This window comes from Rhizopus delemar, genomic scaffold (genome assembly GCF_000149305.1).
Source record: "Rhizopus delemar RA 99-880 supercont3.1 genomic scaffold, whole genome shotgun sequence".
Taxonomy (NCBI): domain Eukaryota; kingdom Fungi; phylum Mucoromycota; class Mucoromycetes; order Mucorales; family Rhizopodaceae; genus Rhizopus; species Rhizopus delemar.
Window position 1 is genome coordinate 5,326,324 of NW_027137827.1, and position 25,184 is coordinate 5,351,507.

The following is a 25,184-nucleotide window of genomic DNA, read 5'->3' on the forward strand; positions in this document are numbered from 1 at the left end:
AATTGGCACATAGCATGATACTTTGCTCATTTATAAAAGAACTTGTCTTATTTCTTGCCTCAACATGTATGTGCCTCCATTCATCTACCCTTGTTTACCATTCTCCTTTTCACCATGGTCACTCCAGTTTATCTGGCTACGAATGCCTTTATCTCACCATCCACCTTCTATAAGTTCCACCTCGCTTGAAGTCAAGCTGTTCTCTTACAATTTCTACATCAGCGGCTTTTTTAAACAATCTCTCTTCATGTAATCTTGTACGTAACCAACATCCTTTATGTATAAATACTAGGCAAAGAAAGAGCTTGTGTTTGATTTTAAATGGAGTACGAGTTTTAATTATCAAAATAATACTACAAGGCTTTTCTTAAATGAATAATTAAGCAAGTATATTTTAGTTTGACTCCTTATTTCTTCCTCCTATATAATGTAAAGCGGTTACTTTACTTTCTTTTTATTTTTCAAATGAACTTTCTATTTTATTTATTATGTATCAGTACCTTTCTTGTAGTACAAGGTACTGTATTTCAAACAGAAAGCACCTTCTAAAAAAGTGAAATAGGTTACTGTCTAAGCGATCACAAAATCAACCAAGTTCAAGGTTTATCGATCCTCAGCGCGACCACGTATCCCAGTGGGCAACTAAGGCTGACAATCAATGCGTTTGACACCAATTATGATCTGCATCTTGAACCTAATCATGACCTCTTTCATCCTCAAGCTGTCATCCATCAAGACGGTCAAAGCCTTCCGATGATTCCAGATGGAGCGTATAAGGGTCATGTCAGTTATGCAAATACAACACTCGGTTGGGCTAGAATTTTGATACAGAAAAGGTTTTTTTTTTTAAAAAAAAAAAAAAAAAAAAAAAAAACATCCATGTCCACACATCGTGTTTAACAGTTCAATAGACAGGACCAATCTCTGCTGATTGAAGGTGCCTTTAGAATACACGAGGATATCCATCATATTAAATCAAGAGACGCCTATGATCGAGTGAAAAGATCGAGTGACCCCGATGTCCAGAAAGACTCGATGGTTGTCTACAGAAATTCAGGTACCATCTGGTCCAATCAAGCCAGTCCTCATCAATGTGGTATCAACAAACTACCGAGCATTGACAAAAAGCGAGCTATCGCCAAACGTACCGAGCAAGGCTGTCCGATGGCTAAGAAGAGTAACCCTAAAGCAAAAAAACAGCTATACAAAACACACCACTCACTTTTATGTGTGTAGTCAACTATATGGGCGTAGCAGCTGATTGTACTTATGTACAGCATTATAAAAGCAAAGAAGCAGCAAGACGACAGATCATGAATGATTTCAATATAGCATCTGCCCTCTTTGAAGAAACATTTAATGTCGCTCTTGGTTTGATCAACATGACCATCATGGACCCTCTCTGCCCCAGCGAGGCATCGATCGATTGGAATCGAGCCTGTGAACCAGATTATTCCCTTTACGATCGTCTCAGCGACTTTAGTCTCTGGAGGAATCGGTTGGGTGACGACGGTGCGGGCCTTTGGCATCTGATGACAAACTGCCCGTAGGAAAAAAGCGGTGTTTTTCTGGTTTCTCATTTTGTTTTGATAGAGTTGGACTTGAAGTTGGCCTTGCTTGGCTTGGACAGCTTTGTAATACGGGGTTGAGTGAACAGACAGAGGATGATGGGAAAGTACGCTATGTGTCAGGCACCAGTGTTTCTTCTATCAGTAAGTAACCAGTAGAAGCAAAGAACAAAGAAAGGGGAGCTAATGTTGTTGTATGAAAGCTCAAGATGAATGGAAGATTGTTGCTCATGAGATTGGACATTCATTTGGTACAAAAAAAAATTGATTTTCCTTTCGCATGCCTTATCCATCCTTTTAAAAGGTGCAATTCATGATTGCAATGCCTCATCGTGTCCTTGCTCATCAGATAACTGCGCTTCGTGTTGTTCTCTGAGTGAGACCGAATGTAGTGCAGAGGGCGCATTTATCATGAATCCCACGAGTAATTCATCCGTAGAACGTTTCAGCCCGTGCTCTATCAATACCGTATGCTCCCTGCTTCCTTCGATTGCAACCTGTCTATCAGGTAAGCTCAACAGGGGACGATCTCTACTTTTGTATGCTCATCCACAGGCCATCCTAGACCCTCAGCAAAGTGCACGTCATTCACTTCGACTTGGCACTTGCGGCAATGGTATCAGAGAAGAAGGAGAAGAGTGTGATACAGGAGGAAAGGAGAGTGATTGCTGTGATGTCAAGACTTGCAAGTTTGTTAACCAGGCTGTTTGCGAGTAAGAGGGATTGAAGAAGAAAAAGAAAGGGACTGATGTATTGAATAGAGATCTCAATGATGCCTGCTGTCATCAGTGTCAAGTTCGACCGAGTACGTTTATGTGTAGACCGTCTCTATCCCCTTGTGACCAAGCTGAATATTGTACGGGCACCTTACCCAGTTGTCCTCCAGACAGAGGTGAAAAGGATGGCACTATCTGCAGCAACATGGACAGCCTGAGATGTGCTTCGGGACAGTGTACCTCAAGAGATCAGCAATGCCTTGCTCGAGGTTACACGATGAACATCACCCGTGCTTGCTCTGTCAAACAGGAAGAATGTAAGATGCTTTGTGAATATCCGGATGACAGTGCTAAATGTACCTTGTTCTCTGCCGATTTCTTGGATGGTACGTTGTGCGGAACGGATGGAAAATGCTTGAACGGATTATGTCTGGAAGCACAGGGGACACAACCAAGTGTATCACCCGCTGTCCTGGTTGCGATCATCATGACGACGGTTGTGTTGGTCTTGTCTAGCTTTGGCTGTTGGCTTTGGATAAAAAAGAAAAAGGGTCGGAAACAGCAAAGTCCTCAGCTGTCGGCCTGTTCGTCTTTGACTTTGGTTGATAACCGTGTTTGTAAATGATTTTTATATGTTGTATGATTATTAAAAACATCTAGTCTATTTATATTTATTCTCACAACCAGGTCCTGACGTTATGTGTCACATCAAACAGAATCATTTTTTATTTATTTTATTTTTTTCATGTGAACAATCAAAGCTCTAGACCTTCTTGTACCTATCAGGCAATGAGATAAAAAGTTCATTATGTTTTACTATTACCTTTTCGAGTGACTTTACTGAATTGGATTTATCGCTTTTGCAAGATTTCATTGATGCTTTCCTACTCAAGGAAAATAACAGTCGACTGGATTTATTCATTAATTTATGTGTACTTGATTCTGATGAGCTCTACAGGCAAAAAAAAAAAAAAAAAATAGAATATAAAATCGATTAATGAAAATGAATGAATGTCTAGGTTGTCAATTTACGTCGGATGATCCTGTTTGGTTATCTCTTGGTTTACCAGGAATATCAATGTACTCATAAGAAGTTTTATTATTATTATATCTGATGGTGATCTCTTGCTGATTTGGTAATAAGGCTTGTGCAGCCAATAATATGTCTGTCGGTTCTTCTTTTAGTCTCTCTTTTGATTTATTCTTTATATTATTTTCTTCCATGTGTCCATTCGTTGTCCAAAACAACTGTTGTTGTTCTTCACTTTGACGACTGAATCTGTAGTTTCTTCTGATCGAGGAGAATATGGATCGCCTTGGTTTTTGGTTGACGGCTTGAACGATTGTGATGCTTTCTCTTGTTGGTGGTGGTATCTTGGTCCTTTTGATCCAATGTCTCAATCCACTGTCAGATTGAATACAGTGTTCAAATGCAACCTCTTTAGATTCATCAGTCACTTTTTTTTTTTTCATACGAATTCCTTACTGTAAGCATTGGCTCGTTCTTTGGATGTAATCATTTTCATTGTATGATAAAGAGTTAAAGGATAATGTTGTGATCCTTGACGATAACTGAGTGTTAAACAATCCGGTCGACGTGGTGGTAAACCATCTTCTTGCTTGGGTATTTCAGGTTTCTTTAATTTTTGTTCTTTCAACTCTTTAGTCTTTTGTTCCAAAAGATCAGATAAACCTTCATTCTGGTCTGCTGTCTCAAAGATGGTTTGAAATGTGACGAGAGATGTAAGCAAATCATCTCCTGTTCCATCATCTTTCCAAGATATTTCATAATTATCATTTGAACGATCAATGACTGTCGAATGTCTTTCTTCCTTCTTTATTTTGCTATTGTTATTAAGATGATTGTTATTAAAGCGATAGATACTATCTTGTTGTGAATAAATGGGCTTAGGCATATGCTTTTCGTATGATTTTAGAGTAGGTGTCTTTCTGACTGTGTTTGATCTTTTGGGTGTAGGAAGGGTATTGGATCTCTTGGGTGCGATACCTTTTAAAGGTGGTGTGATGGGTGTTGTATTTGACCTACCGCCTTCTCTTCTCCTTTGACGCTGACATTTATAACAAGTACAAGATGTGCCACCCAAGCATTTATTATCAGCAACAGATGATGTATTAGGCTTGGATGATAAAATTGCTTTTAAATATTCATCTTGTCCTGTGTCGTTACTTTTCTGGATTAATAATTTTTATGTTTAATAAGCATATAAATTGAACATCTACTTTGGTATTTCATCTATCTCAATCTTTATAGATTCACTCTCTTTTTGGATCTGCAAGTCAACTAACAAAATATTGTTGTTTTCGTTACATTGAATTTTGTAAACAAAACAAAATAATAAAACAACTTACCATCCGCTATCTTTCCAAACTGAATTTTTTGCATCCAGTCTATAAAATTAAATCAACATTATTCAAAGCAAAAAACTGGTAAAGAATAACTAAGTACCCTGTAAATCTGCTTTAGTTGCTGCTGTCATTCTTAATAAGAAGAAGGAGGAAAAAAAAAAAGTAAAAAGAAGAAAAGAAGAAAAAAAAAAAACTCCTCCAGAGTGACATTAAACACTACCACATTTTATTGTTGTTTAAAGGTTTTTAATGTTACACTAAAGCCGGTTATGAGATCACGAATAGTTACAACTTTTCTATATTAACCAAACAAGGACATTATTTATCATGAGCCTTGTAATGTTCTTTTCTTTATTGATATCAGCGATAATTGGAGATGAAGACTATTGACTTGTGTTCATCCGAGTAAGTTTAATATATTTGGTTTATAAAAACTTGCTTTTTTTTTCATTTATTGCAAGTTGTCTACTTTTTATTATTCAACAATCAAATAGCAAATATTAACACAACCTACTAAATAATGTTCTCTTTTATTTCACAATCCTCAAAAGCATGTGCAATAAAGATTTGAATTAAATTATGGTTCCAGCTTTTTGTTATCATCCAATTTATATTGAATCTGTCCTTATTTTATATTGTGGGTTCAAGTCTTTCTCTTTGCTTCCTACTCCTGCTCAAAGGGTATTTATATTAAATGACCTCCTTGCATATGTCCTTGATGCATGGATACATGCTCAAGTAGTACCTGCATGACTTTCTTCAACATTTTTATAAATTACAGTACAACAACATGCCAACGCACCCTCCCACGCGACAATTGAACCTGAAACCATTACAAATCATTGCCACATGCGTGCTTAATTTTACTGAAAGAATGCCAAATAAGGTAAACAAACTTCAAGACCCTTTTTCTTTGAACAAAAAAAAAAAAAAAAAAAAAAAAAAAAACGTCAGTGCACACACGTAGTAAAAGCATTTTGAACAAAACAATGTAAATAATAAAGTGAGCTTGTGAACAAAAAAAAAAACTCCCTTTTTCTTTTAATTGTTCCTAAAGACTATTCTTGGTTCTCATTCTTTTTAGTTGAGTTTTCTAATAATGAAAAGCAGCGATAGATTTCAATCAAGTCAGCAAGACGTGTAAGATAGATGTGATAAATCCAAAGAGAAAATGATTAAAAGCTTAAAAGAAGAAGGGAAACTTGAAATATGTTTTAGTGACGCATTATTGAACAGTTTATCTTTTGAAGGACGGTTTAATCGTTTAGCCCTTTCAATGGAATAAATTGAAACTCCAGCGCACTAATAGCCAAATTAAGCGGGGGTGTTTTAATAAATAAATTTCAGGGTAATCCCGCTTATTCTTTTCTCTCTCTTTTTTGCCTAAAGGAAAAAAAAATTTTCTTTTGAATATGCTTGCAACCAAAGTTATTTCTAAGCCTACTCTTGCTGCTGCTCAAAAGGTATTCTATCTATTTTATATGTTTTCACTTTTATTTTAACCACTTTCAAAGGCTGCTGTTCGTTCATTTGCCACAGCTACTTCCATTCCTGTTCCCGCTCCTGCTGAACAAAAGACGGTAAGATATGCAAACCAGACGAGGTGTTTATCTCACGTTCTCTTCTCTAGATCTTCCCCAAAAAGTATGGAGGAAAGTACACGGTCACTCTTATTCCTGGTGATGGTATCGGTCAAGAAATTGCCTCCTCTGTCAAAGATGTCTTCAAGGCTGCCAACGTTCCTATTGAATTTGAACAATACGATGTTTCTGGTTTGACCTCTGAAGATGACAAACTTTTCCAAGAATCCATTGCTTCCCTTCGTCGTAACAAGGTTGGTATCAAGGGTACCCTTTTCACTCCTACCTCTAAACTCGGTCACAAATCTTTCAATGTCACCATGCGTAAAGATCTCGACATGTATGCTTCCTTGTCTCTCTGCAAGAACTTCCCCGGTGTCAAGTCTCGTTTGAGTGATGTTGATATTGCCATCATTCGTGAAAATACTGAAGGTGAATACTCTGGTTTGGAACACCAGGTAATTTAAAAAAAAGAGAGAGAAAGCAGGGTTTGACTGAATGCCTCTTTTTTTTTTTCTAGTCTGTTCCTGGTGTTGTTGAATCTTTAAAGATCATTACTCGTGCCAAGACCGAACGTATTGCTCGTTTTGCATTCGATTTTGCTGTAAAGAACAACCGTAAGAAGGTTACTATCATTCACAAGGCCAACATCATGTAAGTCTATACAATGATCATAACAGGAAAAAGACTGAATGATACACTTAGGAAATTGGCAGATGGTCTTTTCTTACGTACATGTCGCGATGTTGCAAAGGAATATGAACACCACGGTATTCAAGTCAATGATATGATTGTAGATAACACTGCTATGCAACTCGTTTCTCGTCCTCAACAATTTGATGTCATGGTCATGCCCAACTTGTATGGTAACATTGTTTCCAACGTTGTAAGTATAGCCTGTGATTGATGCATGTGCATGATATACTGAATTTTTTTTTCTGTGTAAAAGGGTGCTGGTTTGATCGGTAGCCCTGGTTTGATCCCTGGTTGTAACATTGGCCGTGAATTTGCCATGTTTGAACCTGTAAGTACACATCCAAACCTCCATTTTATTTTTTTACTCATCAACCAATAGGGTTGTCGTCACGTTGCTCTTGATATCCAAAACCAAAACAGTGCTAACCCTACAGCCATGCTTTTGTCTTCTGTCATGATGTTGAGACACTTGAACTTGGATGAACACGCCAACAGAATCTCTTCTGCTGTTTATGAAACAATCTCTAGTGGAAACGCTAGAACTGTCGATATTGGAGGAACTAGCACCACCAAGGAATTCACCAATGCTGTTATCAAGTCATTGTAATTTCCCTTCATACACCCCATGTTCCTAGAAATACTTATTTAAAATAAATTTTCACACAAAATGCTAAAAAATTGGCTTGATTTATTTCTTTCCGACTTATTATGACTACGATCCCTTCTTTTCATTCCTCAAATAAAAGTGCTCCTCGTCCTTTTTTAGTTCAAGTAGACGATCAGTATAACAAGCGTATTGACGACGATATTTCAAAACTTGTAGATTGCTATACTGACATTGTGCGAATTGGAGAGGTAACGAAAAGATTGTTATTGAAAAAGACAAGGTGAAACTAAAGTGATTAAAAAGAATAAAGACAAGGACAAATTTAAAGTTGCTCAGGAAGGATATCAAATAGAAAGCCAGGCTGCTCAAATTGTAAACAAAGCAACTTGACAAAATTAAAACATCTTACATGTTTCTGTTAGGTGAGATCATGTGAATCTCTTTTATCTCTCACAAACGAACTAAAGCAATTCCTGCTGCTCAATGATGCGGAAACACTGGCACAACTAAGAAAAACACAGTCGGAAAAGCTGGTTGAAAGCACGACAACCATCAAATCTAAAGTGAATACAATGAGAAGCGAATTATCAAAAGCAGTTTTCGATCTAGAAACAGTTTATTACCGTTCGTTGATTGATGAATAAAAAAATAAATCGCAATGTACATAACCACAATAAAAAGAAAGAGAGCAAAAGCAAACAAAAAAAAAATGAAGGAAGCATAAATGGAATACGATACCTTTCAATGGTTTATGTTCTCCTAATAGACACATAACTACCAAAGTGTACTACTGATCATACCAGAATTATCAATCTATGCATATTGGATTCATTCATTTTGCTTTTTCTTTCTTTTTTTAATATTCCACTGCTGACGTTTTCAATGGACACTTTATGACATACATCTAGCAAAAAGAAAGCTTTTCAGTTCATGGCTTGTCTTGGCCTATATAAGGTGGATCGGCTGAAAGGTTCCGAGCAACACTGCTGTTCTGACACTATTTATCACTTGGTTTGTAGGTCGCCTTGTCTTTTAGATTTTAGCCGTAAGAATCATGTCTATTTTTTTTTTTTTTTTTCGCAATGTCTACAACCTGCCTTTTCAGTCCATAAATACATATTTTTGGCAGTAAATAAAAAGACGATGTTATGTTTATCTATTGTCTGCCCTAATTACCTGTTGACTTTAATGTCAGTAATTCACTTGGATGTTAAATAAAAAGTAATCAAATATGAGTAGCTTTTTATGATGATCGTTATTTTGCTTGGAATTAAAGAATAGATATATTTTCTTGATTGACAGATCACAAAATACAAGTTAATTTCAAATATTTAATTATAATGTTTGACAAGATGTAGTATAAAATAATTATTGATTATGGATTCAAGTAAATTGAAAGGATCCGGGGCATTTGATGCTCAGAATTAAGTTTATTGAAACAGTCTTCCGCTTTGGAGAAACTGATCCAGATTACCTAATATCACGACAAAATTTAAATATTGACCAGTAGTAATGTCTTTAAAAGCTGACATCTGATACAGTCCCTTTTCTCTGGTGACCTTTAAACACTCGTTAGAAAATTAAAAAGGTGCTTTCTATATATATCTTCTTGCTTCATTTTTTGATTTAATCTATTTTTTTTTTTCTTCATGTATATCCAATGCAGAATCTTTCCCAAGTTTTTATTTTCATTTTATCCTGAACTGTACATCTAGAGGCATAAGCTATCCTTTCATTCTGTATGTCTTTTAAGCGATCGATTTGCAAATCATATACAGGATTTTTTTTTTTTGGTTATAAGTACATTGATACCACTTTTATTTTATTTTTTTAGCAAGCTATCATAACAAAGCAAACATTCTAGTCTACTCTAAAATATTCAGTGATACCTCTAATAAAGAGTCCATACTTAACTTTAGTTTAACTTTATACTCAAAATTGTCTAGATAAGACCTAGGTAGAAAGACGGCTATTATAATAATATGATAAATTTTGAGTAATCTTCTTAAAGCTCTTTATTGTAATTTACTCCATTTGAAATTTCGCTGAACAAAAAAAAAAAAAAAAAAAAAAAAAGAGAGAAAAATGTAAGATTGCTTTGAATTTGAGACATGAATTTCGATTAGCATAGATAGCTGATGAAGGCTAACATATTACAAAGATTTGTACCTGAATTACAACTTTGTTTTTTGCTTAAAAATTTGAATAATTGCTATTCCATCCACACTTTCTTTTTAAACATTCTTTCACTTGAATTTTTTTAGTTCAACAAAGGATATACTAACCATTTTCTTTCCTCTCACTTCAAATCTTTTTGCCTTTCCTAAAACTAAACCATGAAGCTTTTAGCTATTTCTACTATTTCTACACTTGCCGCCTTTGTTGCTGCTATGCCAGCCAATCATATGGAGTAGGTTTAGATAAATAGCACACTGTACATGCATTAATTAGGAACCTACATAGTTTAGCTAAGCGTGCATATGTTACAAGCATTGCGGTCGAGACTGTCACGGTTAATGAAGAATCATATATTTGTAAAATACCTAAAAAATAACAAAAACAAAAGCTGACTATTTAACTCAATAGATGCTTATAAGGCTGGAGATACAGTGAATGCTGTAAACAATCCTCTATTGACTAAAGGTGAAATGGCAGATAAAGCAACGGCTGCAGCAGAATGTAATGACATTATATGCCCTCTTACCGCCATCCTTGGTGATCTGTTTTCTCAAGCATTCCTTCCGGAACCTCGTCGGATATTTCCCCAAATGATCTCTCAGGCTCCCCCCACTTTTGATCAATCCACCATTCTTCCCGCACACGTCAACACTCTTAATTTGGATGCCATGATTGATCTCGAATCTGTACAAAGTGTGAGTGGTATTCCGGTTCGTCCTAATGATGCTGCTCGTTTTATTGTTGAAGCTTTTGAAAAAGGTCCATCTGAACAAAGTATGACCGCAGGCGTTGGTTCGCGTCGACCTAAAGAGGCTGCATATGATATTGCAAACGCCATCAAAAGCGCAAATGGTGAAGTGGTTGATTTTGCCTCTGTTGCAGGAAATCTAGTAGACAATGCTAGAAATATGCTTGGTGATATGTTAAATGACGTTTTTTCTTAAAGAAATCGCAAAAAAGCAGCTTGATTTCGCAACTTATTTAATTTATTAATAATAAATGTTGACTTTATAAACATCTAAAAAAGAAGAAAGTAGATACTTTAAATTTGCTTGTTAAATGGATAGAGTAATCGGTGGAGCAAATGGTGTCTGATGGGAACTGTTTGGCGCAATAAGAAAGGATGAGGCGTATGTTGTAGCTTATTCTATTCCAAATTGTAATTGGGTTTTTATGAAGAAAAGGCTAGTTGCAATAGAGTGAGCAGCATTAATTTTCGTAGTTGTCTTGTTAAACATAAAATATAGCTTGATCTCAGCAATTAACCTAATTTCGTTCATTCAACCTTTACGGCTAGTATTTTATTTTATGAATAAACAATGATTAAAGACTATTTGTCAAAGTTCAATACTCGCGATAATTCTTAAAACACGCTTATCTACCAATGCAAAGTAATGAAATGAGTTTGGAAACTTTTTTCGTCTTACAGAAAGAATATTAGAGCGATCTGTCTGATGGTCAATGAAGCCAATTGTTTTTGACTTCTAGCTATGCAAAAAGATGTTTTAGATAAAGCAGCTGCCAATTAATAAAGTACAAAGGGCCAATCGAGTAGTTTAAGGAAAAGATCATTCTGTGATTAAGAACGGCAAAAGCAAGCCCAATCTCCAGCTCCCGTTCAAGTAAAAGAGCATCGTATAGAAACATGGTTAATGCTCTGCGTAGCCAACTGGATGTCGAGTAAATGTTTACCTCACAGACAGGCAGCGTATTTACATCAATTGTATAAAGTGGACAACAGTAGCAGCGATATATGGGAAAAGTGTTTTTGGATGTAATAGGAACATTTAATGTAAGGAAGCCTTCCAAAATAATACTTGGTATTCAGTATGAATACACTTTCTCTAGACCTTTCGAAATTCATTCATTAATAAAGAGCTTGGTCATTTCCTTCGTGTTAAATACATTGATTTGGATGTCAATTACCATGAATCAAAGGTGTTTCTGATGTAAATACTAAAAGTAGACGGTTACCTATAGAATGTGTTAAAAGGGCATATAGATCCTATGTAAGCGTCAAATGCGCTGTAATACATGGCTATGCGACAAGAAGCAGGATCGGTGTTTTAAAGAGACATAAGGTTCTATCGCTGCTAATTGTCACAGGATTATTCAAATGCCTTTCGGCAATTTAAAAAGCTCAAACGACAAAACAGATTATAAACGACCTTGCTTCATTGCTTAAAATATATCCTAGTGAAGCGAGATGTATTTTAATCTAAAATAACTAAGATACATTGAAAGTAAAATAAGAAAAGAAAAAAAAAAGAATTCTTTAGTACATTAGGGATAAAGTGGTGGCTCAAGAAATAAGAAACAAACGTAAAGCAAAACATTGTCAACAATCAACATCTTTTAGAGAAACACTGCAAAATAAAATCATTTTTGATTTCAAACGTCTCTGTATCCAAAAAATAAGCTCGTTATTCGCAACATGGTTTTATAGCTCTCAGTATGTACTCTGCCAAATTAAAAGGCTTGAATGAGAAATAGAGTACAGGATTACATGCTTATAACTCGTACAACTATGTTATATCTATGCTCTTAGGCTTCAATTATGTTTTTCTTTATTTTTTGCATGAAAAGAATCATTCATAGAAAAGACGTATGAGCCTGAATGTCAATTCATGCTTTCATTTGTCTCTTTTTTTTATAATACCTATTATATAAGCCGTATCTTTTTATAAAAAACATCTCTATCATTAAAGTCGATTATTATTATTTTTCATTTCACAAATCTGTGAAATCAGCAATGAATATTGCTTTCTTTTATACCGAATTGACATCTTGCTTATGAATATTGTAATCATGTTAAGCTTTTATTTTATTTTATTTTTTTGAGTTTAGCTTAAATTTAATCCAAAATCATTTTAGAAGTGAACTATAGCTTATTTTCTTTAATTGCTTTCAAAATCAAGATTCAGCATATCATTTTTTTCAAACACTCTCGCTTTATCTAAAAGAAATGATTCCATGTATTTATTTTTATGGCGACTCCCAATAAAAGAGCGGTCACTATGTGCGACAAGAAAAAAAAAACCATACAAACTATTTCTTATTTTAGCCTTTTTTGTGTATAAAAGTAAAAAGAATCAATAACGCGAAATGGTACTTACAAGTGAAGAAGTAAACATTATCGTTTACAAATACTTGCAAGAATCAGGTACAGAGAAAAGTAACATAAAGTTTGTATTTTATATAAACATGTTTTAAGGGTTTCGACATACATCGTTTGCTTTTCAATATGAAAGTCAAGTAGAAAAATCAGCTTATCGAGATACACACATTCAACCAGGAGCACTGATCAACATCATTCATAAAGGACTTCAATTCATGGAAATAGAAGCACACATGAATGAAGAAGGCGAATTGATGGAATGCAACGTGCCATTTTCATTATTAGAACCTCATCACTGTGAACTCACTGGCAACACATTTAATAGTGAACCGGTTAGAACAACAACTACAACTACAACTACAACAACAATAAAGAGGCAAAGAAAAGATGAAAAGAAACAGAAAGAAAGAGAAAAAAGAGCGAGAAAAGAGAGTACAGAATTGGACGAAAATGAGTCAATAAAGAAAGTCATAAAAGAAGATGAGGAAATGGTAGAAAGTAATATTAATAATACACCACCACCACCACCACCACCACCGACTACAACAACAGAAATTGATCCAAATGATGTTATTATGCTCAAGGGGCATAAGAGTGAAGTATTTTCTTGTGCATGGAATCCTATTACAACCTCACTTCTTGCTTCTGGGTACGCATATACATGTTTTTATGTAGGTTCATATCTAATATATATTATTAGCTCTGGAGATGCAACAGCAAGACTGTGGAATGTTCCAGAGGATAAAGAAGCAGCAATACAACCAATTATACTTAATCATTTACCAAACCTGAATGATAATAAAGATGTTACAACACTTGACTGGAATGTAAGTACGATTTTTTTTTAGAAAATACCGTGTATTAATAAGTAAAAAAAAAAATAGCCAACTGGAACTTTATTAGTTACAGGTTCTTATGATGGACAGGCAAGAATATGGACACAAAAAGGTCAACTACGCTTTGTGATGGCACAACACCGAGGACCAATCTTTTCTTTAAAATGGAATATGAAAGGAGATCTTGTTTTAAGTGGCAGTGCGGATACAACAACCATCATTTGGGATCCTGAAACAGGTGAAATGAAACAGCAATTCGAGTACCACGCATGTAATGAGAGAAAGGAACACTTTTTGTATTGCATCGACCTAACATCTACATTTATTATTAGTGGCTATTCTTGATGTAGATTGGATGGATAATACCACTTTTGCCTCTTGTTCATCTGATAAAACAATCTATGTTTGCAAGTTGGGTCAAACCAAGCCCTTAAAGAAATGGGTAGGTCATGAAGATGAAGTGAATGCTGTACGCTGGGATCCTTCTGGACAATATTTGGCTTCTTGTTCAGACGACATGACATGCAAGATATGGTCATTAGCATCCGATAAGCCAATACAGCAAATTCGAGGGCATACACTTCAAATCTACACATTACAATGGGCTCCTCAAAAGGACTCTGGTATTTTAGCAACCGCCAGTTTTGATGCTTCTGTTCGTTTGTGGGATGCCCTGAGTGGTACTTGTCTTCATGTGCTTAATAACCACACAGAAGCTGTTTATTCTATTTCCTTTAGCCCTGATGCACGTCTATTAGCCTCTGGTAGTTTTGATGAGGTATTAAATGTGTGGGATACAAAGGTAATATCAGCAGATGGAAGCACATGTTTCTGTACTAACTTACTTTTATATAGGATGGATCATTGAAAAAGACATTTAAAGCAGATGGTGGTATTTTTGAAGTGCATTTTAGTAAAAATGGAGATAAATTAGCAGCTTGTACATCTAATAAGCAGGTTGTTATTTTAAACCACATGAATAAATAGAATGTATTTAGCATGAAAAGCATAGTTTCTTCCAAATGCACAAAAAGGGATATTGCTCTAAGAATAATATAAGAAAGCATGCAATTGAACCTTGCTTTTATGCTTCAAACATAGGATGCACAGTTAGATTCTAACTTGTTTAAATAATAATTGATGTTTATCCAGAGATTTTATGTAAAAAAGAATAAAAAAGGATAAAAAAAAACAGTTAAAAATATATTTATATGTACAATGCAAGACAAAAAGAAAAGAAAAAAAAAATAATTTACTTCTTTAATAGACGGAAGCGCATTATTTTCATTGGTATTATTATTTTAGTGTTGGGCTAATCTTTGAATAGCCTTCTTATTACCATGATCAGCGGCCGTTTTATACCATCGCATGGCTTCTTCGAGATCCTTTTCTCTTCCTATTCCCATTTCAGCAAAATATCCTACAGCATATTCAGCTTTTGGCACCCCTTTTTCAGCAGCCAATTTGCCCCACTCGAGTGCCTTTTCCTCAGAAATTTGTAATTTATCGCCGCCTACAAGGTACCAAGCTGAGAGAGCAAAGCAAGCTTCAGCGTGTCCTTGTCTAGCAGCAATCGTATAATAATGTACTGAGCTAACTGCGTCTTTGGGACAAGTGAGATAACCAAACTCAAAACACTGACCGAGTCGATAAGCAGAGGGAGCATATCCCAACTCGGCGGCATTTGCATAGAGTTGAACAGAATATTTAGCGTCTTTGAAAATGATATCATCTAGACCTTGCTCATGTAATAATCCCAACTCGTGCAATGCGTGAGGATAATCTGATGTAGCCGCATCTGCAGATCGCTTTAACCATTTGTTACCATTGCGAACATTACGCTTTAAGCCTAAATCACCATTGATCTCAGCCATGCCTAACCGATACATTGCGCCAGGATGATTTAGTGTAGCTGCAATTCTGAGATATAAAGATAAATATTATTTTTTTTTGTAATGATTTTAGAACTCACTTGTAATACTGATGTGCTTTTGATTTATTTTTTAAACACCCCAAACCATCTTCATAACATTTGGCAGCTCTACATTAATTTTTATTTTTAGTTTGAAACTAAATCGTTTTATCATTGTTTATGCAATCTGAGTTATATATAATATACACAGATCTTTTCAAATTTATATGTATTTACCTATAAGCAGCATCTGCATGCTGGTGTTTAGCAGATTGTAAGAACAATGGAAAGGCTTGATTAAAATCGGGCTTATGAGATTTACTCAATTGACCAGAGGCATAAATGTTGGCTAAATAATACTGTGCCTCTGCATGTCCCTTAAATGACAAGGACTTTAAAATCTTGACGGCTTCGTGTATATAAGTTGTGTTATGTTGCATTTTCGACGATTCATAAAGATAAGTAGCTAAATCCCACTGAATGCTAGGATCATTAATATGTTTTGCATTTTCACGGTACAAGTTGATTGTCTTTTCATAGGCTAAAAGGGCCGCGTTGTTACCAGGTTTTAAATGTGTATGATTTAAAAAGATATCGCTTTGTGAAAAGGGTAAACTAAGATTGGAGGGATGATGTGAAGGGGGCGTGGGTGGCATATTGGGAAGACTAGCTGTACTGCTACTATTACTGCTATAGCTTCTGTAACTGTGCGTGTTAGATGTTCTAGGCGATAACGCTGGGGTAGAATTATTTATAAAATGTTGGTTATGTTCACTTTTTACAGAACGAATTGAATTCGCTCTATTTTTTAACTTTTTCTTGAAATCAGTGAGCATTTTTTTTTTTTGCTTTTGGTATAAAGAAATAAAGAAAGAAAGAAAGAGTTTTCTTTTTTTTTTTTTGTAATTGCTTAGTTATAAATAAATTTGAAAAAGCGGGATAATAATAGGATGTTATTTTTAACTTTTTTTTTTTGAGCAACAAGCAAGAAAAAGCAAACAAAGCAACTTTAGGGTTGTCAAGGGACGAGGAGTGTATTTATTATAAGAAGATATGCAGTTTTATATCTAAAACACTTTTTCATTAACTAGACTAAACTGTTTTAAGAAATTAACAATAATAGACCTTTTTTTTTCTTTTTATAAATCATGACGATTTGTTTTCAAAAGAAAAAACCAATTTTACTCCTAAACAAGGAAAAAATAAGATGAGAGAAAAGGTTTTTGTTGTACAGACTTTGCTAGATATAAAAAGGATTGCTTTTTTTTTCGCTAGTATACACAGGCTCATGTCCTTTCATTTATCGCGTCATTTCAAACCTATTTTACATATCCTCTTCCTGTTTCATTCACTTTTAATCTTGACGCAGATTCACGGAAAGGAAAAGGATGGTTTTTAATTATACAAGCAGAGATTTTTTAATTTATTTATAAATAATTTTTCTTCTTTTATTTTATCCGTAATTCCTCATTGGCGGATGTAACAACATGGTGCGATTCTTAAATGGTTCTTTCGGCCGGAAACATAAGCGTATAGCAATACACACGAAAAAGATATCCTGAAAATCAGAAAATGATTATTTTATCTATAATATCCTTGGATTTAACGTGCCAGCATTGTATCATTGTTAACTTTCGATTTTATATAACCCAAAAAAAGCTTAAATTTCCCAAGCCCTCCCTCTTCCAGATGTTTTTAAGTATGCAACTATAAGTATTCATTTCAGATCGAAACAGATGAAAAGCATTATTGAAACCTACGCCACCATTCTTAAGCCAAGAGATTTACCAAAATAAGCAAGCCTCGTCTACATGAGAAGGTTGGCCGCGGCTCAACTAGCAAAGTAGCGGGAAAGCCAAATCTGATCTCAAGTAACTGAAAAAATGTAATGTGAGCTCAAGGAGGGGATACAGCAGCTGTTTTTCACAGCTTTGTTTATGTACTGCAAAGCTAATCATAACTCTAAACCGAGGCTCAAAAGAATCTAGAGGAAAAGGACATGATATCATATTTTCCAGATTTCTAAAGTTTATAAGTTTATCTTTTTTTTTGGGGTTTAAAAGCCTTCGTAAAATGAAGTTCACTAGATTTTCTTTTTATACATGAAAGAAAACATGAATATGATATATCACCTTCTTAATATGAATGAAGATGGAGAAAGAGCAAGACAGAAAAAACCTTGTTTTTCCCACTGTTGGATCTGATTATGATTTAGTAAGATTTGCAACTAGCTGATGCAAGAGGGCGTATGGTAGATTTGCCCTGGAAATATTCGGAAGGACAAGGCCGATATACCCAGCTAAATAGATGAATCTGTTACTGATGCTTGTTTCATGGACGTCGGGATTCAAACTTGTATTGCCAAAATCAAGTACATTTCCTGAAGTTACGAAAAGACAGGCGCCAGTTCTAGATTGATTCTGCTTTATTCACTTTCTTCAATTTTCCCACAATTTGAAGTGCAGGCCATTAATATAAAACTGTATTATCTTACTGAGCCGATTAAACTTCAAAATTATTCAATGGCTTGAATTAATAATTTGAAGAGACAAAGAGAGTGAGGGCGCTTTCAAAAAAGATATTACATACTGTCACTCCCTAACAAACAAGAAAGTAGCTGTGGTATCGACAGAATAGTAATAGATTGTAATAAATTTTCTAAAGATGCATGTTGTGAGTTGGATACACTATGAAAATATAAACTCAAATTTTTCGCACGTAAACATAATTCTTTCAGTTACCGAAGTTAAAGTATTGGACAAATCACTATCAGTATCAGGATATGCTTTTAAATAGAGTATCCTTCAATACATCTTTATTTCCAATAGCTTTTTTTTAATGCTTGTAAATTTGATTGGCTGAAACCCCCAAACCTTTCGACGTTATTCAGTTTTATGGATGACTCTTCTAGGGTTAAATTATTGACATGATTCATTTTCTTGATTCTTCTTTGACTTTTGTTATCTTTAATCCGTTGATTAATCTTGGTCATTATTACGATTTCGGTTTTTTTTTCTTTGGAAACAAAATTCTCTTTATTATATCAATCTTTTTGTTTCGAAGAAAAGATCACACATTATTTTCAAAATTAAAAAAAAGAATGCTAACAAAGCATTTCTAACAGGCCAGAAAACTTTGTAAGGCTGTTTACTATGGCTGTCTTTAGTGCTACTTGCAGCTATGGGTAGGCCGGTCATGCTAATGCCAGGGTTGAAATTGAATTTAAGGCCTTTACGAAACCACACATCTTGGAAATACATTTGAAGTTGATTTATATAATCTGTTTAGCGCCTTTATTCCTTCAAGTATTTCTCCATATGAACTAAAGTTATTTGACAGAATTTGCATCAAGGATTAGTGTAAAAATCAGTAATCAGACCATTGGACCTGACATTTTCCTTTATGCCAATTATTACAAGATCTAGTATGGTCTGAGCCATCTTCTTCTTAAAAGACAACTTTCTCTTTCGATAGATGATAATTCTTCTATATAGGAAAAAAGTGATCGGATAGACACCGCACCTAAGCTTCCTAATTAGCGATATTTCCGAGTATGACAAGAGACCCCAGTCTGCTAGCCCAAAAAAGCACTTCCAAGCGTTGCTAATCCTTTTTCAAACTTAGCTGTTAGTTTTATTTGTCTTATCTGGAACTTCTTGGTTTGAGAAATATTCTTGTACCTCCAACGCTACCTATAATTATGATTCTATCCATCAAATCAGACTAGCTTTTTCTAATCTTCGTTTAATTTATCCTTTCTCTGTCTTATTTCACAATGCTTCTGGTATGGTGGTTTTTTAAAAAAGATTTTAGAGCTATAGAGTAGGAATCGAATCCCAATCCCTTGACACACTTCGCCATGATCTCAATGTAAACTTTGTTTATTTTGGTTAAATGTTTGTTAGTCGGCTTGAAAGATGCAAAATGAGTACTTATTCGAAGGTAGTTTTTATTGATACAATTGATCTTCGAGTTTTCTTCTATGTTTTGTGGTACGGCTGTTTCAAACTTTTTGAATCTACTTATTGTGTCCTTGATATTTGAGAGATACTTTTATTTCGTCTGCAACAGTATTGGCGATTTGATTTACTTGTTGTCTCATATTTCTTAATTAACCGACACATTTTATCTCTGCTCTTCCTTTAACATCCTATAATGCAACAACGCTTCGTTTAAACACAGACATTATTTATGTTATCAGCATTTTTTTTAGATGCTAGATCTAACGGTTTACACATTATTTCCTTAAGAAACTAGTTTTTACTGCTATTGTTCCAAGTACAAATTGGCTGGAAAGGATAATCTATAACTTTATTTTACTTGTTTAAAAAAGGTCAAGTTGTATTAGTAAGAGACCTATTTTTTATTTTATTTTATTTTTTAAAAACAGGTGTTTTTACTTTATTTCTCTCTTCCTCTTTCACAATATTAACAATGTCTCCTCCCATTGATCTCAAAACACAAAAATATGATAGACAACTTAGGCAATTATGAAAACAATTCTTTTGAAAAAAAAGGCAAAAATGCTTATTAACAATATAGACTTTGGGCGATAACGGGACAACAGGCTTTGGAAGAAGCTCACGTTTGCTTACTCTATGCCACTTCTACAGGTTGTGAGATCATCAAGAATTTAGTATTACCTGGTAAAATTAGATTTTTCTAGCTTTTGTCCAAGTTGACGTTTTTATGTAGGCATCGGAAACGTTACGATTATTGACCATAGCAAAGTGACAGAGGAAGACGTACAAAATAATTTTTTCCTTGACCCAGAAAGTATTGGACAATCAAAAGCCAAATCAGCTGCAGAATTACTTCAAGAATTAAATGAAGATGCTAAAGTTGTCTACATTGAAAAAGTGAGTCAAATAGTAAGATGTGCATACACATGAACAAAACTTATATAAATTTGAAAGGATCCTCTTGAATTGATCCGCAATGATACAAAAGCATTTGATGAATTTACAATGATTATCACAGTCAATATGTTGGAAGACGATGTACTAAAGTTGGCTTCTGTATGTCAAAACAAGACGCTCTTTGCAGTGAAATCCAATGGTCTTGTTGGCATGTTTAGTATTCAAGCACCTGAACACACCATCATTGAATCTCACCCAGAGAATGCGGTGGACCTTAGGTTAGGTTGTCCTTTTACAGAACTTGTTGATTACGCGTCTACATTTGACTTGGATACATTGGATCAAACAGATCACAGCCATGTTCCTTTTGTGATTATCATTTTAAAGTTTGTGGATGCCTATAAAGCCAAGCATGAAGGAAAGGTACCTCAATCCTATCAAGAAAGAAAGGAGTTAATCCAAATGATTCATGAAGGAATGAGAATACCTGATGAAGAAAATTTTCATGAAGCCGTTTCCCATGTTTGGAGACTTTCTTCTACCGCTTCTGTAAGTTTAAGATAGATCATTTAATTGTTTATAAAATTCACTTTTATCATTAGATTCCTTCAGAAATACAGCAAATATTTGATGATCCATCTTGTCAAAATGCAAATGCCAATGTAACTTATCAAAATGTAAATATACATGTTCACTAAATATGTACATTAGTCACCTTATTTCTGGATTTTGGCAAAAGCTGTACGTGATTTTGTTGAAAATGAAGGACAAGGTCAACTTCCACTCTCTGGAAAATTACCAGACATGAAAGCAGATACAATGAAATATATTGGACTACAAAATGTATATCGTCAAAAGGCTCTCTTTGATCTGAATGCAGTCAAGGAAAGAGTCAAGGCCTTGCTAAAGGACGGTGATCAAATTATTTCTGATGAAATCATCCAAACGTTTTGTAAGAATACTGGACATATCAAGGTGATTCAATATAGACCTTTTAGTGCATATTATGGCCAAGTTAAAAAGATTGGTAATTTCATATTATGGAAAAAGAAAGAAAACTAAAAAAAAATGTTGTTGTGTATAGTTCAATGGATAAAGGAAGAAGAAAATATTTGTTATGGCTTGGTATTTAAGGCAGCAGACAAGTTCAACTCGCTATATGGTCGTCCACCGGGTATAGTTTTTGTTTGTTTGTTTTTCTAGTATTAGCTCATGTATGTATAATTGAAACGTTTATAGCTTCTTTGGATGATTATGGGGCATTAAAAGAACAGACTTTAGCATTACTTGAAAGCATAAGTATTCCTTTAGAACAAGCGCAAGCATTTGTTGAAAATGAAGCAATGGAAAAATCACTTAAAAACTTGTAAATATCATTACAGTATTATTAGTTTTTACTTGCTTATTCTTATTATCAATAGTGTTCGATTTGGAAATAAGGAAGTAGCTAATATAGCTGCCTTATTGGGTGGTATTGTAGCTCAGGAGGCTATCAAACTAATAACACATCAATATATCCCAATTAATAACACTTGTATATTCAATGGCATTACAGCTACAAGTAATGTATTTGAATTATAAATAAAACAAGGAAAACTATTAAACAGAGAAAGAGAGAGAAAAAAACGGTTATATATTTATCAAAAACATGTACATTTGCTATATATATGTAAATGTGTGTGAATATGTTTAGAAGAGTTGCAAAGAAAGGGAAGCAAAAAAGAAAATGAGAATTCTAGATTTATGGCATAGCTACTTTTTGCTTTTCTTCCATTTGAGCAGCCACACAAGCAGTAAGGGCAGCACCAACGCCACTGCCATCTCTTGCAAGACCCAAACGAATCTTTTGACGAAGGTTATCTACTTCAGGCATCATTTCCTCAAGTGCTTCATACATTCTATCTTCAAAGGAAGGATAGAATTCATAAAGAGAACCATCAATGCCAATATCATGGCCCTCAGCACCAATACCGCAATGTTGGACGATAGCTGAAATAGAGACAGCAGCCAAACGAGCAGCACGTCTGCCTACCAACTCACAGACTTTTTTAATCATACGAGCCTCTACAGTGGTGATGTCGGTTAAATTTAAGTTGGTATCCAAAATTTCCTTTGTATAAGATAAATCGGAAGAACTGTCTTCTTCAATATTTGACATGAAGGCTGTCTCAAAGGACCAGTGTCGAGAAATATCCTTGGACCAAGCAAGGGAGTTATGTGAAGGACGCTTCAAGAGTAATTCACGATCAATCATTTCAATCAACACATTACGGGTGATTTCACCAAGATACATACCCGACACCATCTTTTCGTAAATTTGAGCATGAGGATTAATCGACTGTCTATCCAATTTGTTGTCAAATCGAGTCAAGGGAAGTACGACACGTTCATTATCAAAGGCACCAAGTTCCATGTTGATCACCATTTCATCTGCTGTCGTTTTGCCTCCCTTCCATTTGCCAATGTTTTTCATCTTTTCAATGTAAGCACCATTAGCGCCTGTACCCAAAATGAGACCAGCCAAGGTACCGGGCTTGTTGTATGCGTTTGAAAGAAGAGTACCAACAGTGTCGTTTACGATCGCAGAGACTTTAACTGGAACATGCTTTCTTAATAATGCGTCTTGTAATAATAATACGGGATCTTTATTGACAGCACCTGAACAAGAAAATCCCTTTGTCCATGTAGTGAGTATACCACGGTTGATCTGTACAAGTGTTAATTTACAATTTGTATGCTTTATTTTAATATTTACTCTAGATTGAAGGACGGGGAAAGAGAAAGTATAACCCAAGTGAAGTTCGATCTCTTGTTCTTGAATGTTCTGCTCTGTTAAGAAAGTATCCACACATTCGGCGATATAGTCTATGATATAAATCTGGCTTAATCGGAAGTTCAATCGATGACTTCATCTCTACACTTTACCACACAAATTACGCATTGGACCCGTCTTTAATTCCTCAGAGACTCTAGCTTTAGAAGATACTGTCTTGTATTTTCCTTCACCTTCAAGAGTAACAAGTACAACTCTCAAATTGGTTCCTCCCAAATCAAGAGCCAAAAATTTACCTTCTTCCTTGCCTTTAAAAAATATTTAATATTAAAATACAAACTATGGCTATTATATGTATTACCAGTTAAACGTCCTTCAACATAGGATGGGATCATGGCCAAGGTTGCACCTTCCTTGTCAAGACCTTTTTGCATTTCGCTCATAAAATGATCACGTATTTTTACAAGGTATTCAGAGTTAATTGTAAATTGATTGATGATGTCTTTCATATAAGCTTCTTGCTCGGGTGTTCCACCAATTTCATTAACTACAACAGCATCAGGTGCTTTCTTATTACTAGGCATTTTATTATTAAAATTTGGCTTAAAAAGAAGAGAAAAAGAAGAAGAAAAAATCAAAAAAATAACTGAGACTTTAACCATTTTATGCGGCGGACTTGACATTTTAGAGATTTAAAAGATAAGTTTTTGTGAAATGATAAGCTTCAAGGCCAACACATAAAAAGTAGCCTTTTCCTTTCCTTCTCTTCACACTCTCTTTTATGAAAAATTTCCTTCTCTTTTTTACTTTATATATCATTTCATTCATCATTAAAAACTTGGATTTCTTTATTGTTTATAAATTATTTCAAAAAGCTATTTTTATTTTGAAACAGAAGAAACTAAATTTGCAATTTATCTAAGCAAAAAAAAGAAATGAAAGAGAGACCAAGGTGATGTATCTTAATGTCTTTGAATATTCATAGTCTTAAAGTAAATGCTGAAGTAACTTTGCTTCATATGAGGTATTTCATTAAAGGACGATTTATTTGACGCGATTCATTATTTAAAATCCGCGTATTTTACGGACCCCCTATTGTTTTCGAACAAGGGTGCATTCAGGCAAATATTAACATTAGAAGAATAGAAATTTGCCAACAAAAAGCATTAGAGTAATACCATCATCTGCTTTTTAATTATAGGAAAACTGTTTTTATTTACTTATAAAGATATTACGTGCAATGTTACCTTATTTAAACAATACTTGTAATAAATAACTTTTTTATTAACACCGTCATCCTCCTCAGGTACATTTTTATGATACAAAAACGCTAATGAACATGACGTAACAGCTTAAAAGCGGATCGAGTGAATAAGGATATGAAGAGGGGAGCGAAAAGTGTTATCTGTCAAATCTATTTTACTATAGGTTCTAGTAACCTGTTGTCATCCCCACATTCACCTTTTAAAGTAATAATACGTGACACAGATGTTGAAGATAATAAGTGAAAGTAAACTCTTTTATAGCTTTGATAATTAGACTCAGACGACTAAAACACTTTATTCAGGGTCAAGGATCAAGATCAGCTGCTTTCTTTAACAAGAAGGAATACTATATCAAAAATAAATACCTGAGCATATTGTTTATATACTTTAATAGTCGCTTTTCTTTGGATTATTCTTACTTATTTTTCTTTGTTTTTAAGAAACATTACTCACCTTCGAATATCCTTTCATTCAAGGCCAAACTTTTCATTATCCAAGTTGATATTGGTCTCAATCATTTCTTTCAGTCTATTCAGTAGATTAGAAAGGTCTCTGGTTTTTGCCCGATACAGCTTGTCTATTTAGTTGATTTTTCTTGAATCTTGGGAGTATTGTTCTCTAAATATGTCAATGATCTTAGTAATCGTCTTACGACATTGTGCATGCCCGCAGCATATTAGAGGCTTACACTTGTATTTCTTGGTTGGTT

The 25,184-nt window shown here is 34.6% G+C and overlaps 9 protein-coding genes across 9 annotated transcripts; 6 read left to right on the forward strand and 3 right to left on the reverse strand.

Moving 5' to 3' along the window:
• Positions 1–1,035: 1,035 nt before the first annotated feature.
• Positions 1,036–2,909, forward strand: RO3G_02067 (uncharacterized protein; the record flags this gene model as incomplete). Its single annotated transcript, XM_067656658.1, has 5 exons — positions 1,036–1,177; positions 1,333–1,546; positions 1,594–1,712; positions 1,873–2,281; positions 2,330–2,909. 5 exons carry the CDS (start codon positions 1,036–1,038, stop codon positions 2,907–2,909), a joined length of 1,464 nt encoding a protein of 487 aa, XP_067512759.1.
• A 398-nt stretch (positions 2,910–3,307) lies between these two features.
• On the reverse strand, positions 3,308–4,657 carry RO3G_02068 (uncharacterized protein; the record flags this gene model as incomplete). Its single annotated transcript, XM_067656659.1, has 3 exons — positions 3,308–3,723; positions 3,771–4,476; positions 4,655–4,657. The coding sequence occupies 3 exons, from the start codon at positions 4,655–4,657 to the stop codon at positions 3,308–3,310; spliced, it is 1,125 nt and encodes a 374-aa protein (XP_067512760.1).
• Positions 4,658–6,063: 1,406 nt separating this feature from the next.
• On the forward strand, positions 6,064–7,534 carry RO3G_02069 (isocitrate dehydrogenase, NAD-dependent; the record flags this gene model as incomplete). The annotated part of the gene is made up of 7 exons (XM_067656660.1): positions 6,064–6,114; positions 6,166–6,231; positions 6,282–6,689; positions 6,752–6,885; positions 6,937–7,117; positions 7,181–7,255; positions 7,307–7,534. 7 exons carry the CDS (start codon positions 6,064–6,066, stop codon positions 7,532–7,534), a joined length of 1,143 nt encoding a protein of 380 aa, XP_067512761.1.
• A 101-nt stretch (positions 7,535–7,635) lies between these two features.
• Positions 7,636–8,178, forward strand: RO3G_02070 (uncharacterized protein; the record flags this gene model as incomplete). The annotated part of the gene is made up of 2 exons (XM_067656661.1): positions 7,636–7,782; positions 7,957–8,178. The coding sequence occupies 2 exons, from the start codon at positions 7,636–7,638 to the stop codon at positions 8,176–8,178; spliced, it is 369 nt and encodes a 122-aa protein (XP_067512762.1).
• Positions 8,179–9,870: 1,692 nt separating this feature from the next.
• Positions 9,871–10,656, forward strand: RO3G_02071 (uncharacterized protein; the record flags this gene model as incomplete). Its single annotated transcript, XM_067656662.1, has 3 exons — positions 9,871–9,944; positions 9,986–10,068; positions 10,121–10,656. The coding sequence occupies 3 exons, from the start codon at positions 9,871–9,873 to the stop codon at positions 10,654–10,656; spliced, it is 693 nt and encodes a 230-aa protein (XP_067512763.1).
• Positions 10,657–13,318: 2,662 nt separating this feature from the next.
• Positions 13,319–14,653, forward strand: RO3G_02072 (uncharacterized protein; the record flags this gene model as incomplete). The annotated part of the gene is made up of 5 exons (XM_067656663.1): positions 13,319–13,479; positions 13,531–13,657; positions 13,715–13,937; positions 13,999–14,468; positions 14,522–14,653. The coding sequence occupies 5 exons, from the start codon at positions 13,319–13,321 to the stop codon at positions 14,651–14,653; spliced, it is 1,113 nt and encodes a 370-aa protein (XP_067512764.1).
• A 314-nt stretch (positions 14,654–14,967) lies between these two features.
• Positions 14,968–16,414, reverse strand: RO3G_02073 (uncharacterized protein; the record flags this gene model as incomplete). Its single annotated transcript, XM_067656664.1, has 3 exons — positions 14,968–15,586; positions 15,639–15,707; positions 15,816–16,414. The coding sequence occupies 3 exons, from the start codon at positions 16,412–16,414 to the stop codon at positions 14,968–14,970; spliced, it is 1,287 nt and encodes a 428-aa protein (XP_067512765.1).
• A 4,149-nt stretch (positions 16,415–20,563) lies between these two features.
• On the forward strand, positions 20,564–21,807 carry RO3G_02074 (uncharacterized protein; the record flags this gene model as incomplete). Its single annotated transcript, XM_067656665.1, has 5 exons — positions 20,564–20,986; positions 21,040–21,099; positions 21,149–21,464; positions 21,522–21,611; positions 21,677–21,807. 5 exons carry the CDS (start codon positions 20,564–20,566, stop codon positions 21,805–21,807), a joined length of 1,020 nt encoding a protein of 339 aa, XP_067512766.1.
• Positions 21,808–22,178: 371 nt separating this feature from the next.
• On the reverse strand, positions 22,179–23,794 carry RO3G_02075 (uncharacterized protein; the record flags this gene model as incomplete). Its single annotated transcript, XM_067656666.1, has 4 exons — positions 22,179–23,144; positions 23,193–23,302; positions 23,363–23,518; positions 23,572–23,794. The coding sequence occupies 4 exons, from the start codon at positions 23,792–23,794 to the stop codon at positions 22,179–22,181; spliced, it is 1,455 nt and encodes a 484-aa protein (XP_067512767.1).
• Between the last annotated feature and the right edge of the window lie 1,390 nt (positions 23,795–25,184).